Here is a 12,947-nt window from a genome sequence, read left to right on the forward strand (position 1 = left end):
TGAAAAATGTTAGTGAATTCATAAAAAGGCCTGAAACGCACCTGTGCAACTCACTTCTCGGGGCTGGGAGTCAAACATCCCCCCCCACCCCCCCCCGGGGCGGCAGCTCTCTGCAAATGCCCTGACATGGCCGTGTTTGCCAGGCACACTTCCAATTTAGCTGAAAATGGTTTAAAAGCTCCCTATTAATTGAGTGTTTAATGATGCTCAAGAGGGTAAATTATTCCAGAAAAAGTCGCTGTTACTTACATTCATTCTACTTAAATGGACCAGCAGTTTTAAGGTGCCGTTCTGCAAAGCGGGCAGGCATCACGCTAAACCCCTTTTGTCCTGGGTTATTTCAGCATTCAGAATTATTTCCTGGAAGTGGCCAGACCTCAGAAAATGTCAAAGGTGCGTAGCGTCTGGATCGCTGTCGTTCAGCTTGTGCCATAACTACTTTGCGTAGCGACGTTTTTGGGAAGCCTTTTTGGGCGAGTCGTTGGCCTGCTGCCCCGCGGGTCTCCTGACCGCGGGGCGCTCTGCAGGCTGCCGGGCAGCTGCTAGGGCTGCTTGGAAGGGGAGAGTCCCTACAGGGCAAGAAGACAGCCACATAGCCCTTAAAGATGGACAAATCACGGTCAGCCCGTTGTCAGGGCGTCGGGACCCCCCTGCAGTGCCAGCCTAGGTACTTCTGCAAGCTCCTTTGGATGAGGCAAAATCCTTAGCATGCTTTTTAAGGCAGCAGATTATGAGTAGTACATGGTTCTGTTTCATTTCTGCCTGCTCCTTTGTTTTCTTGTTGTCGTCGTGCTATGTCATTCCTGGAGCTGGAAGCTTAAAATAAACCTGTAAATATTCCTAACTCTCCAGGCTTCTCTGGAGAGTACAGACTACTCACCTTTGGCCTTCTCTTACCCCTTTAGCTAAACCAAGGAGTTCAGCTTTATTCCCTTGGCCATGAGTTAATTCCCTTGGCCATTGCTTCTTATCTTTTTCCTATCCTCTTTCCTCTTACCTCCCCGTTTAGAAGCGATATCCTCAGGCACAGAACTGATCCCAGCCAAGATGCTTCATCTTTGCAATTTCGCTGCCTTTCTTCCATCTCTCTCTCTCCCTCTGGCTCTCCAGACCTCTTCCTCCTGCTGTGTTTTCTTACTTTCTTACCTTGTATCTTCTTGTGCCTTCCTATGTCTCCTGCCATTTCTCAAAGGTGTGTTTGGCTCCCTGCCTTTTCCTGTCCCAGAGGTGCATTTCTTCTCAGTCCTCTCTTGTATCTCTTGACAGTCCATCCAGTGCTTCCCTGGCCACTTCATGTCCCAAGCTTATTTGTCTTCTTGTTCCCCTCCTCCCTCTCTCACTCCATTCTTGTCTTCAAGGGAAAGCAACAGAAATCAGGGCATACAAGTATCTGGAGGGAGGGTGTCAAGAGGATGGGGCCAGGCTTTTCTCCGTGGTGCCCAGCAACAGGACGAGGCAGCGGGCACAAACTGAAACTCAGGAGGTTCCATCTGAACGTGAGGAAAAACTTTCCGGTGAGGGTGACTGAGCACTGGAGCAGGTTGCCCAGAGAGGTGGTGGAGTCTCCTTCCCTGGAGATATTCAGAACCCGCCCGGACATGATCCTGGGCAATGTGTTCTAGGGACCCTGCTTGAGCAGGGGGGTTGGACTAGATGATCTCCAGAGGTCCCTTCCAGCCTCAGTCACTCTGTGAGTCTGTAACATTAGTGGGCAGAGAGCTCCTACCAGTTTCCTTTGCTCCCACTGTTAAATTAAGAAGTATTCCAGCCACTCTAGAAAGGTGTTGACATTGTGCAGAATGTGAAATCCCTACAAAAATTTTATAGAGAGAGGGTTGCAGGTAAAATCCATTTTTGCTCTGCAGAGTGTGAAATCCCTACAAAAATTTTATAGAGAGAGGGTTGCAGGTAAAATCCATTTTTGCTGCTTGCTGCAGAGCATCACGCTTTACATATTGTGCTTTTATTAACAGTGGATTCAATGCTGCAGTTTTCTTAAAGCTGCACGATTCAGAGTAAGATATTGTCCCGTTCTGGCCTTGTTTAGTTTCCCCAGGTACCACCATGCACATCATCTGTAACAGCTGGCGTTCGGTAGCAGGGAACCAAGGATATTTTGCAGGGCTTTCCCCTCGCTTCATCTTAATGCATTTCTTGTGGAGACTGACTTGGAAGTACTGAGATGTGGTCTATAAAAAGTCGAAGAAAATTCTATTCAAAGGTTTAATTTAGATAATGACAAATATTTAAGTCTGATCAGATAAAAATATCTCCCAACCGTAGTGTCAATTCACTTGGATGTTCCCAATTCAGTTTTCATAATTAATATTTCTGTGGCATTTCCTACAACATTTGTCTTTCTGCTTGTGTTCATTTTTCTATCCCATTTGGGTGTTTCAGTAATTTGAACTTCTACAAATTCCTAGCCTCTTTTTCTTGCAGTTTTTTGGCTTTGTTCTAATTTGATTTTGTTTTCTGACAAATACCAGAACTTTGTACAAAATTGTAGTTTGGATTTGTTTTTGTTTTTTTTTAATCAGCTCTAAGGAGTACTTTTATGAATGTTCTTGGAATCATAGTGCTTTTTAGGTAGTCTTATCCTTTCACCATCAACAGCCTTCTTTACCTCCTGCTCTTACTGTTGCTGCTCTTACTGTTATTGCTTCTTTATTGCTTCATCAGTCCAAAATTTAGTGGCTCTAAAGTAATTAACCATACTCATTAAGTCAGTTTTGTTCAGCTGATTTTCACATTCTTGCATTGACTTTTGTGGCATCACGCATGAGCCCTTGCCTGCAAATCATCACTTACAAGTGCAGTGTCTCTTCTCTTCTCATATTTAATCAAGCAAGTCGATGCATATTCTCTTCATTCTTAACCCTCTCCCAGCTGTCTTTTTTGGGAAAAATTTGGTGGATATTTTCCAGGATATCCAGTACTTTCATACTTGTCCCTTTATCCGTGTTGCCTATCTGAATCCAGCATGCAATTCATGTATTTCTCTCCGAAAGTACATTTGAGGGACTAGCGGGTTCTCTGTTAGTCAAGATTTGGTGTTTCTCCTCCATTCAGTGTGGCACGAATTAAAACTCTAGGAGGCATAATTTTCTCCCACCCTTTCATGTGGTCCTGCAGGGGCAAGGTTGATCACAAAAGTGATTTAAGCACCTCCTTCTATTCAAACAAGCTAAAGACCCCCCAACCACCACCACCCAAAGGGAATTCTTCTGGAAAAATGGCCAGCTGCTGTGTTTGATTTGTGCATGCCCGTGACAAGCTGAAGAATGTCACGTATGTGTCTTTTAAAGTAGGAACCTTCCCTTAATTGCATCAGCACTACACAAATATGTAACCATATTTCATCCAAGATGCAGTGTTTGAGGAGAGCTTAGTGACAGTTGTGCTTTTGTTGTCCCTGTATACTACATTTCTTCTTTGGATGAACTGTTGAATAGATTTTTAATTTAATTTAATTTTAACAACTTCAACTTTTTACTGAGAACAGAGTTTATGATTTTATAATTTTCTGAACTGGCATAGTAACTTTACAGTAAGTTTCACAAGTGTAGTAAAAAAAATTAATAATTTTAGTCTTGTAAGAATTAATGCTGACAGCAGAGCACACAGATTTGCTGTTTCAGACTCATCCTGCTTGAACAAAGCATGTTAAAAATAATCCATTAATGATACCGTTAGGTATCAGTATGAAGTCTTTCAGAGCGCTTTAGCTTGTCCCCTGATTGCTCGGATATCAATAGTATCTCTTATTTATTAGTCATTCACTACTATTTTCTTGATTCTCGAATGTTTACCGTTCCTAGTCCTTAGAACGAGGCTAAGTAATAAAAGTAGAAATGAGAAACCAGCGAATAGGTAATAATACCAAAATAGCAACCCTGAAGACACACATCAAAATTATTACATCTTAGAGGTATGGGAAAGGAAGAAGTGCCTTGATTTCGATCAAGAAGATCAGGGTATGATGTCTGTGTGGTTTAGAAGAGCACTTAGAAGCAAGGATAGTCTAGGGGGAAAAAAAAAACAGTATCGTTCTTACTAATGGCATAAATGTCCTGTCCTGTCAATTCAGTTCACCTCTGCTGCGGTTTCTGAAGGTATCCATTTCACTGCCAGCTTTATCAAGAACTTAGTAATGCCATTTATGCAGTTACTCCCATGCTAATATTTTTGTCCTGTGTTAATTTTCTTTGTCAAACAAAAGAGAGTGAGACTATATCCAAACTCGTGCCCTCCGCTTTACACTCATTTTGCTGCAAACGTAGTGCAGCGAGTGGTGAAAGTCAGCTCCAGGTTTCACTAGAAAAAAGTCTCTATTTTTCAGCTACACTATACTCAAACACGGTCCTTGTTTCCAAGCCTCAATGAGAGACCTGGTCTCCCTTGATGTCGTTATTTTTTTAACTCATCTTCCCCACAGCTCTGCAATGGGATCTTTGGCCGTTTTTACCAGTTCTCCTGTACCCTGTGTCTGTCTGTCTTTTCACATTTCTCCTTAATGGGTTTCCTGCAGGAAGCTCCTCTCTGGAGTGGACTGGTACGGCGTTGACCGTCCAGTTCTGCCCTCCTCCCGCTCCTTCTCGCGAACCCCTGCCACAACACCTACGAGCAGCACCGCGCTTGTGCTACCACGGAGAGCAACCACCCTGGGGGTTTAGCCTTTTTTTCCCACAGTCATAAGGCTTATGCCTGTCTGCAGCCAGTTTTGAATTCATTGATTTGAACTGACCATTTGTTAACTTGAATTAATTGGAACTTACTATGCTAATGAGGTTGCTACCATTTTCATGAAAGCGGTACTGAGTAGAGGAGGGTGGCCACAATGAGGCCGCACTGTGAGCTACTCTTTAGGGATATGCGATTGGAAAGTCCTGCCTAATCCTCCCAAAAAAGAGGGCAGTCTGTCACTTCTGGAACTTGCGTTGGCTAGGTCGGATTTGTGCTTCAAAGGAACGTTACTCTAAACGAACCATTTAACCTCAATCTAGCAATATATTTTTATCATCTTGGGAATTTCAGCTTTTTTTATTTTTAATACTGTCCTAATAGAAAGAAAACACTCCCATATAATTTTATTTTCATTTTGCCTGACTTTTGTTTCAAACATAAGACAATTTAGAGGTTTATTATGTTAAAGTTGTTACAACCCTGTACAAACACAGTAACAGAGCTTTTACCTTTCGAAGTGAAGAAAAGATAAGGGGGCGGGGGGGGGGGGAGCAACATTGCAGCTTGTCTGTAACCAAAATGTCTGTCCAAACAGCCCAGCCTTATGTCCTTTTCTTTGATAAAGCACTTTACACAGCTGTGATAGCGTAACTAGACCTTAGAGCAAGTGAGAATCTGTCATACAAGGTATGTGCAACCTTTTCTTGCATTTTAAGGGGCATGCTCTGCTATTTGTATCGACAAGGCTCACAGTTTATTTGTGCAGTACTAGATGGACTCAAAAGGCAGAGGTAGGGGGGAGAAAAAGTGACGTAGAAACAAAACAGTGGCCGGAGGGAGCCCCGAGGTTAAAGGCGCTGCATGCAGGAAGGTGCTGCAGGGCAGGCGCTCGCACGCTGCACGCCCCGGCGAAACCAGAGTGCAGCGAATTCCCGGGAGAGGGCAGCAGCGAAGTGGGGGGGGGGGCGAGCGTTGAGGTCTTGCAGGTAAAAACCTGGCCACCCGTCATTTAGTCTCCTCTTCGTACGGCCAGTCCGCACGCAGTCGGCCTCGAGTCGCGGCGGCCGTATCGCAGCGAGCAGCACGCCGCGGGAGGATTGCAGCGCTGTACGCGCCGACGCAAGCAGCCATTTACGAAGTTTGGCAGTCTTCTGGCAGAAAGTAAAGTGGCCTGCAGTGACAAATTCACGTATTGCTGCTTTCACTGCAAAGCACCGTTGCCCCAGAATACCTGTCTCTGGAAGTCATTTGGGGTTGGGCTGTAGGAGGTGGTCAATCTCACCGAGGCGCCGGCGCTGAACTCCCTCGCGCCTGTTTTCATTGTTGGGCAACGACGTGGAAAATGAGCATCACAAAACTTCTTCGTATGGAAGTGAGAGCTATCACGGGGGAAGATGTTGATTCATTTCTGTGAGCTCCTTTCCAACAGACACGTTTTCTGCAGTGATTTTAGTTTAGAGTGTGCCTGTTGTTTTGCAGATGAGTTATAGCTGTCAAGAATGGCCTATTTAGGTGAATTGTTCATATGTCTAGTGAATTGAATGCCAGTTTACAAAAAAGGACTGAAAACTATCCTTTTTACCTTGTGACAAAATAGGCACACACAAAAAAGCCTCAAAAGCTGTAGTTATAACACAAGGTGAAAAGAGAAATTGTCAATCACGTCCAAGCAGAGCAGATTTCTTCATTAAACGTGAACTGAAAATTCATCCTGACCACTTTGCTGCCATAAAAGAACATTACCTGAATTACTTAACCAGCTGTGCAAATGGTTGCAGAAGGCTATCACAGATGAAAACTGGATCAAGGACCTTCCTTAATGGTAGACAGCCATCAGATAAAGGGACTGGAAAAGTTGACCAGATGCTTGAATTTAATTAAGCTTGAATTTTCTGACTCTCCTGGTTTAAAAGGACAGAGAAATTTAGCTGATATTGAACAGATTTTTAATGCCTTTCCAGTCTCTGTATTTTTGTAAGATTGGTATTTTGCCTGGGTTCCATCTGAAAACAAGCAGAAAAATCCTAATCCGGAATTGGACCTAGGACTGCAATTTCCTTTAGATCTTTCTCAGAGTCACTCTTAGGCCTGTTTTCTGTGATTTCTATACAGCCACTGTTTTCTCTGAGCTAAGGACAGCATTTTTCAGGGGTGAAAAAAAGCAATTTTTTTCACTTATTTAAAATTTTCTAAGGCTGGTAAGAATATTGATTTATTTTTTTCTCACGTTCAACAACACTGCAGATAAGAACAAAGGAAAAATGCTAACCTTATAAGACAACAGGCAAAAAAAAAAACCAAACCACTTGTCATAATTTATAAGCCTACCAACATACATCAATTTGTCATTTATGACGCTTTTGCTTCATTCTTGTTAAGTAAAACAAAGGATGAACAATAACAAGACATAGAGTTACCTCATTGTTTAGGATTCAATTTTAACAGTCTGATAGATCTCAAAAGGAAGTTACAGTTTAATATTTTGGGCTTCCTGATACACTTGTACTGAATTCGCAAGGAATAAGCCAAGCCTTTTAAGATCTGAAAGAGTGTGTAAATAAAGGAATACTTACATGTGGTATTTCAATTAACCTCATTATTTTCAAGAAGGTAGGTCATAAACAAATAGTTAAGGATCCACTGAACTATGTATTGCCGTGCAACTAAAGAATAGAAGCAAAAAGAAAAAGGAGAGATCATTTTTCCATCGGTGCCTCCTGAGGATTTTCACGTTGTTCCTTCCTAGCAGGATCATTCAGTTTCACTCTTCAGGTGACGAGAAAGTACCACTGCAGATCACAATGGGCAAAGCAGCTCAGAGAACAGACGCTTCCTAATGTTGGAGTTCAGTGTCTTCTCCTTTCTTCCAACAACCCCCATAATGGTTAAAGGTGGGCAGAACTGGAGCTCCCTTTTTTCGAAAGTGGGGGTTGAGAGAGTTTTGTGCCTCTTCCCAGGGAGGTGATGCAAAAAGTCATGGTATGTAAACAATATGTGTATTTCCTTTTGATCAGCGAGATGACTATTTTGTGAGTGAGCAATGCACCCTATCGTGGTGACTGCCTTTAGTTTCTCTTTACAGTAATTTTCGGTGTGTGAATGACCTATTTGGGAAGGCCTAAACTTGAAGTGGTTTAGGGGAGGTTGAATACAATTAAAAGAATGTATTTGGAAACTGGCAAATATTCTGTAGTGTTGAAGACCTATGGTCCTTTATGTAAATGCGAACTTTATGGCCTTGACAAGCTGAATGAGATGTTTTATTGCCAGGTTAGGACATGTTTTCAGCATGTGTCAACGTTGTGATTATAGACATGAACAATAGCACATTGCACTCCTAAAAATGAACTTTGAACCTTCTTTTCTCACCTGCCAGTGAGTAGCACCTTGGTAAATAAGACTTCCTATGAATAACTTGAAAAGGGGTGGAGTGATGTTCCGTAAATGTTTATGTACTGCAGATGATTAGAGATGCATCAAGGAAATGCCTGGTGTGTGTTCAGTGAGGAGGTAACAGTACTTTTCATTCTACTGTCAAAATCATACGTGGCTATTTCATGAAATGCATGGATGCCTCATTTCTACAATATAGTATCCCAACAAATGGTATAATTCATAACCAATCTTTAAAGAAATATATAACATTAATTTGAATTGCATCTCTTGTTATTTGAAGTGCGCACGAACCAGCATGCCTTGCCCTTAAACCTGGCATGTTTACAGCAGCCAAAAAAAAAGGAAATTATTTTCTTAAGGGAATATGCTGCAGAGGTTTCTGAAGAAACAGAATCAATCATAACTCCACAATTGACTTTAACAGCAAGCTTTGCTATACACTTCAGTTCTATAGCGCCCTATTTTAGGTTGAAGTAACTTATGATTCAAAATATTAGATAATGCTCTGCAAGCTGGGATTGAGCTAAATGTGCTCCAACTAAGATGTAACTTGTGTGAGAGACAAGTCAGAAATACAGAATGTAGGGCATTTCCATCTGTGACAATGATTACCAAGAAGTTACCACTGCAAAGTGAAAAGTGTCCTACATAGACCAGAACAGAAAATGGTCTGGGAAGGAATGTAATTAAAAGCAAAGAAGATGAGCAATGGAAGAGCACCTTCCAGCAGGTGAAGAGCAAAAGGTCAAGAATCTGGGAAGCTGCTAATCATTAACTCAGCATTTCTCACTGCAGAAGGGGAGAACTACTAGCTGGCAGTGGCAGATCAGCCTGAGGAAGAAAAAGCATTTGATCAAATGAGGAAATTCAGCTCGTGGTGGTGGTAGCTGCCCTTCCCCTACTGCTGTTTTTTTCTGTAGTTATTGACCAAATGCAATGATTATTATGTTAATGTGAATGCAATAGAGTTTATAGGATTTATGGGCATTGGGTAACATCCAGTAAGCAGGTATAGCTTTTGTTCTTGAAAAGTTTGTATGCAGCCTGCTCTTGGGGAATGGGAGGGATTGGTTGCATGACTTTCCTGTGGAGCTCGGCGTGTGCAAGAAGGATCAGAGGGCTCAGCAGTAACACGTGTGCCTCTGCTTGTGTTTGGAGGAAGAGATCGAAGAGGCTGTGAAATGCCAAATATAGGTGCTTGCCCTCTAGACTTCAGATCGCATTTCTTTTAGGGCAATTTCAATATTAGAACGCTAGACAGATAAAGAAAATCTCTCGGTCTAAAACTGACAATCTCAGATGAATAAATTCACCTTGGCAGGAGCATGCAAGGATATTTGGATGTAATAAGAAAAAGGGCATAGGAATGCCCAAAGGTATGAGTGATGTTGCTATGTTTAGCATTGATAAGGCTTTCATTGTGGGCAAAAAGATATCAAGTATAAAGTAAGTTTAGTATTTGATGTGCAGTGAACAAAATGAAGGACATACACATTACAGTCCTTCATAAAATGGAATATGTAGTAAATTGCAGAAAGACCTGTTTCCCTCCTTCCTTTCCGTTCCTGCTTATAAAAATATGAGAAATCCTATTCTTACATTGCACATCCCTTTCACGTTTTCTCCCTGCACTAGGAAGCCTGAACCAAGCCATCGTGGCTTGCAAATCTCTTTTACCTTTAAAGTCAGGTTTTTTAAGAACATGAACATGTAGCGTGAATTTTTGCTGATCTTCAAACTCTTCCCCGGTGTAGTAATAGTAGCTGCTTATCTCAGGCTCCTGATGTGCTTTCATCAACTTGCGCAGTAAGGGACAAGTTCATGAACCACAGGCGTAAAACAAGAATAGCAGCGTTCAGAGATGCATACTCTAGTGAAGCCACACACACACCATACCACAAAAGGGAGTTAGACGGAATACTGCTGATGCGGGGAAGTGTGTGGTGTTTTCCAATTCAAGTGCTGTACTTAGAAATATGGTAGTGAATTTCTGATAAATAACATGATTCAAAAGGTGAAAAGGTCCAACAGAGAAATCTTGCCTTCCGTGGCTTTAGTAAGCATTCATTGAAACGAAAACTAGTACTTGGCTACTGGAATCCAAGGATGTAAGTAAATAATTCCCAAAAAGATAATCTGAGCAAATACCATCTTCAAACATTATGCTATAAAGTGGAACAGAAAAAGATAATCATTGGAGCATATATGTTCCCTGGGAGTGGAAAGGGAAGTTGAGCATGAAAAGAAAATGAGTTTATGGAACCGGATGTTAAGGTCATTAACAGGATAGCAGTCAAATTTTTGCATAAGGAATGCTGGTATGTTTGTTGCAGCTTCTTGTATAAATACGGTGTCTCAGCTTGCCGCGTCCAACACATGCAAAAGAGCCAAAATTAGGGACAGAAACACACTGGAAGAAACCCTATTACCTTCAAACGTACTGAGCTTCAAGAAATAAGTTTCCCCGCTTGCCTTCCACGGCATGGCTTCTGATTTTTAATCATTCTTTTCTTTTTCCTGTTGCTACGTAAAAGTCTCATATAAACAAAGGAAATTGACTGTGGTAAAAAGAGGAGAATGACTATATGCAAAAAGCTGCCAAATCTACAGAGTAAGCAAACTGGAAAAAGCAGTTCTTAACCTAATCTTTTCAGTTACAGCAATCCTGTGCAGTACTCATGATGTTCAGAGAAAGTCGGTGTATTGTGGGTTAAAACTATTTGGAATTAATTCTCTCAATTCAAAAAAGTAGTTTCTGTAACCTCAGTCATACGCCTTCTCTCTCTCTCTCTCTCTCTCTCTCTCTCTCTAAGAGCATTTTTGATGAAAACTGTTAAGTATGAAGTGTCTAGCGCACTCTGTGGATCTGCAGGGTAATATTACAGTTACTCAGGAGACTAAAGCTTCCTTCAGCTTCCTACTACGCAGGCAAGGTGGAGGGATGGAAAACTGAGCAAACAGGCTTTAGGTGGGCCGAATCAGCCTTTTAAATATCTTCTTCTCTCCTCTGCAAATAGAAGGAGACTGTACTTCTAACCTAGGAGCCCCAGTTGAACGCCTAAGCTGATGAATTCAGGCTGTAGTAGTGGAAGAGCTGATCTTAAAGGCAGTATTATGACCTGAAGCTAACCTAATGCCTTACATCTGTATACTGTGACCAGAACGCATGGTTGGATTTGAGCACGGTGCTGGGCCTGCGTTCGAAATACATGGTGGGAGTACCCTGTCATTCCTTGGATACTTAACTTGGCTCTCAGAAAGTCCCAGTACTGGTAGCATGCACTGCGGCTGGGTTGGCGTTCTGTGTCTTGCGGTTTTTTTTTTTTCATATATACGGAACTATACACATCATATCAATTGTATTGCTTTAGAAATCCTATTTGCATTACGGAAATTATATATATCTGTATATACTTAAATGAATATATATAGTTATTGGTTTAAATAAATGTCATTGGAGCCAGAAAAAAAGCATCTCCTGCATGGTTTATGCCACAGTTCTCAAACTGTGATCCACAAGCAGCTAACTAGTTTTATGTGCTAGCTGTTCTGACTTCCAGGTACAGACAGCTTAAGTGGATTAAAATTACCCCAGCTTCTTTCCCCTTATAATACAAAGGGTGTTAAGCACTCAGAACAGAAGGGCAGGTGCTCTGCATAATGATGGAACTGGCAGGGCCCAAGAGACAATCTGTTAAGATATCCTTTCTATGAAAAATGTTGAGGATTCCTACAATAACGGCAAAATCAAGTCCGATAATAGGGAGAGAGTATAGAATGCTACAGAATTTAGCACCAACAAATATGTTCCCTTTGAAATGGCAAATTAGATGTGCAGCAGGATCTTGGTCACACTTCAAAGAATAATATGCAGAGCTGAAGATCCATCTGTTTGCTCTTGCTATCACCATCGAGGCTCCTGTATGTTAAACAGTCTTTTGACTACTTCAAAGCACGTTTGAAGTCTTTGCTGTGTCTATCCCGTGCACAAAAAGCAAACGAGCCCTAACAATAGGAGTAGCTGATATTTTTGTTAATTTTGCTAGTAAATGGAAGCAATTTGTTCCTGCTCTGTATCACTTCTGGACTTTTTTTTTCAGCTATGATAGTGAGGGCCGCCTAACAAACGTTACATTCCCAACTGGAGTTGTCACGAACCTTCATGGGGAAATGGAAAGGGCCATTACAGTGGACATTGAATCATCCAGCAGGGAGGAAGATGTCAGCATCACTTCCAATTTATCATCAATTGATTCCTTCTACACCATGGTTCAAGGTACTGTAAACAAAAGATTCTGCAGCAGATACTACACTGAAAACTGTTTTCTTACAATATAACAAGCTCCTGTCAGATGCATTAGAGGGCCACGTCAGAGGCATAGAGTTTGGGGGAAGGGGTGAAATATGTACGTTTTTATGCATATATTAAAAAAATTCAGGGACAGGAGGAGATACAGTGAAAATAAAATTAGCTACATTTTCAACCCCAGAAGCTTTTGTAAGCTGCTCTTGGCATTAGTCAGAATACTTACTCCACATAACAAGGGAATCTGAAAAAAAACAGGAGGATTGAAAGGGAAATAGGTATGGAAACGGGGTGAAGTGAGATCTGAGCTTTAAAATAGCACGTTAAGTCCCAGCAACCATATCCTAGCAATAGTCAGTAGTCACAGTACGCTTAGGATTAGGCCGGAAACGCCTAATGCAACAACAAAGAATGTATTTTGTGCCCATCCACAGAATATATTCTGAGGGTGTGATTTTCTTAAGTGTTTAAGTAAGTGACTTTGAAACTAGGTCCCTAAGGCATTTGTGCTCCCATGTAATATAGATATTCTTATCACTCTCACCCCGGGTGTTTATTT

General features: G+C 41.6%; 1 protein-coding gene across 14 annotated transcripts in view; it reads left to right on the forward strand.

Moving 5' to 3' along the window:
- TENM3 (teneurin transmembrane protein 3) overlaps positions 1-12,947 on the forward strand; it is a 1,330,030-nt gene that overhangs the window by 1,298,308 nt on the left and 18,775 nt on the right. For all 14 annotated transcript variants that reach the window (XM_068942557.1, XM_068942559.1, XM_068942561.1 and 11 more), the window contains one exon: positions 12,183-12,358. In XM_068942557.1, coding sequence (XP_068798658.1) covers positions 12,183-12,358 — 176 coding nt within the window. The remainder of the gene's footprint in view (positions 1-12,182; positions 12,359-12,947) is intronic.

The sequence above is a fragment of the Struthio camelus genome, chromosome 4 (assembly GCF_040807025.1).
Source record: "Struthio camelus isolate bStrCam1 chromosome 4, bStrCam1.hap1, whole genome shotgun sequence".
Lineage (NCBI taxonomy): Eukaryota > Metazoa > Chordata > Aves > Struthioniformes > Struthionidae > Struthio > Struthio camelus.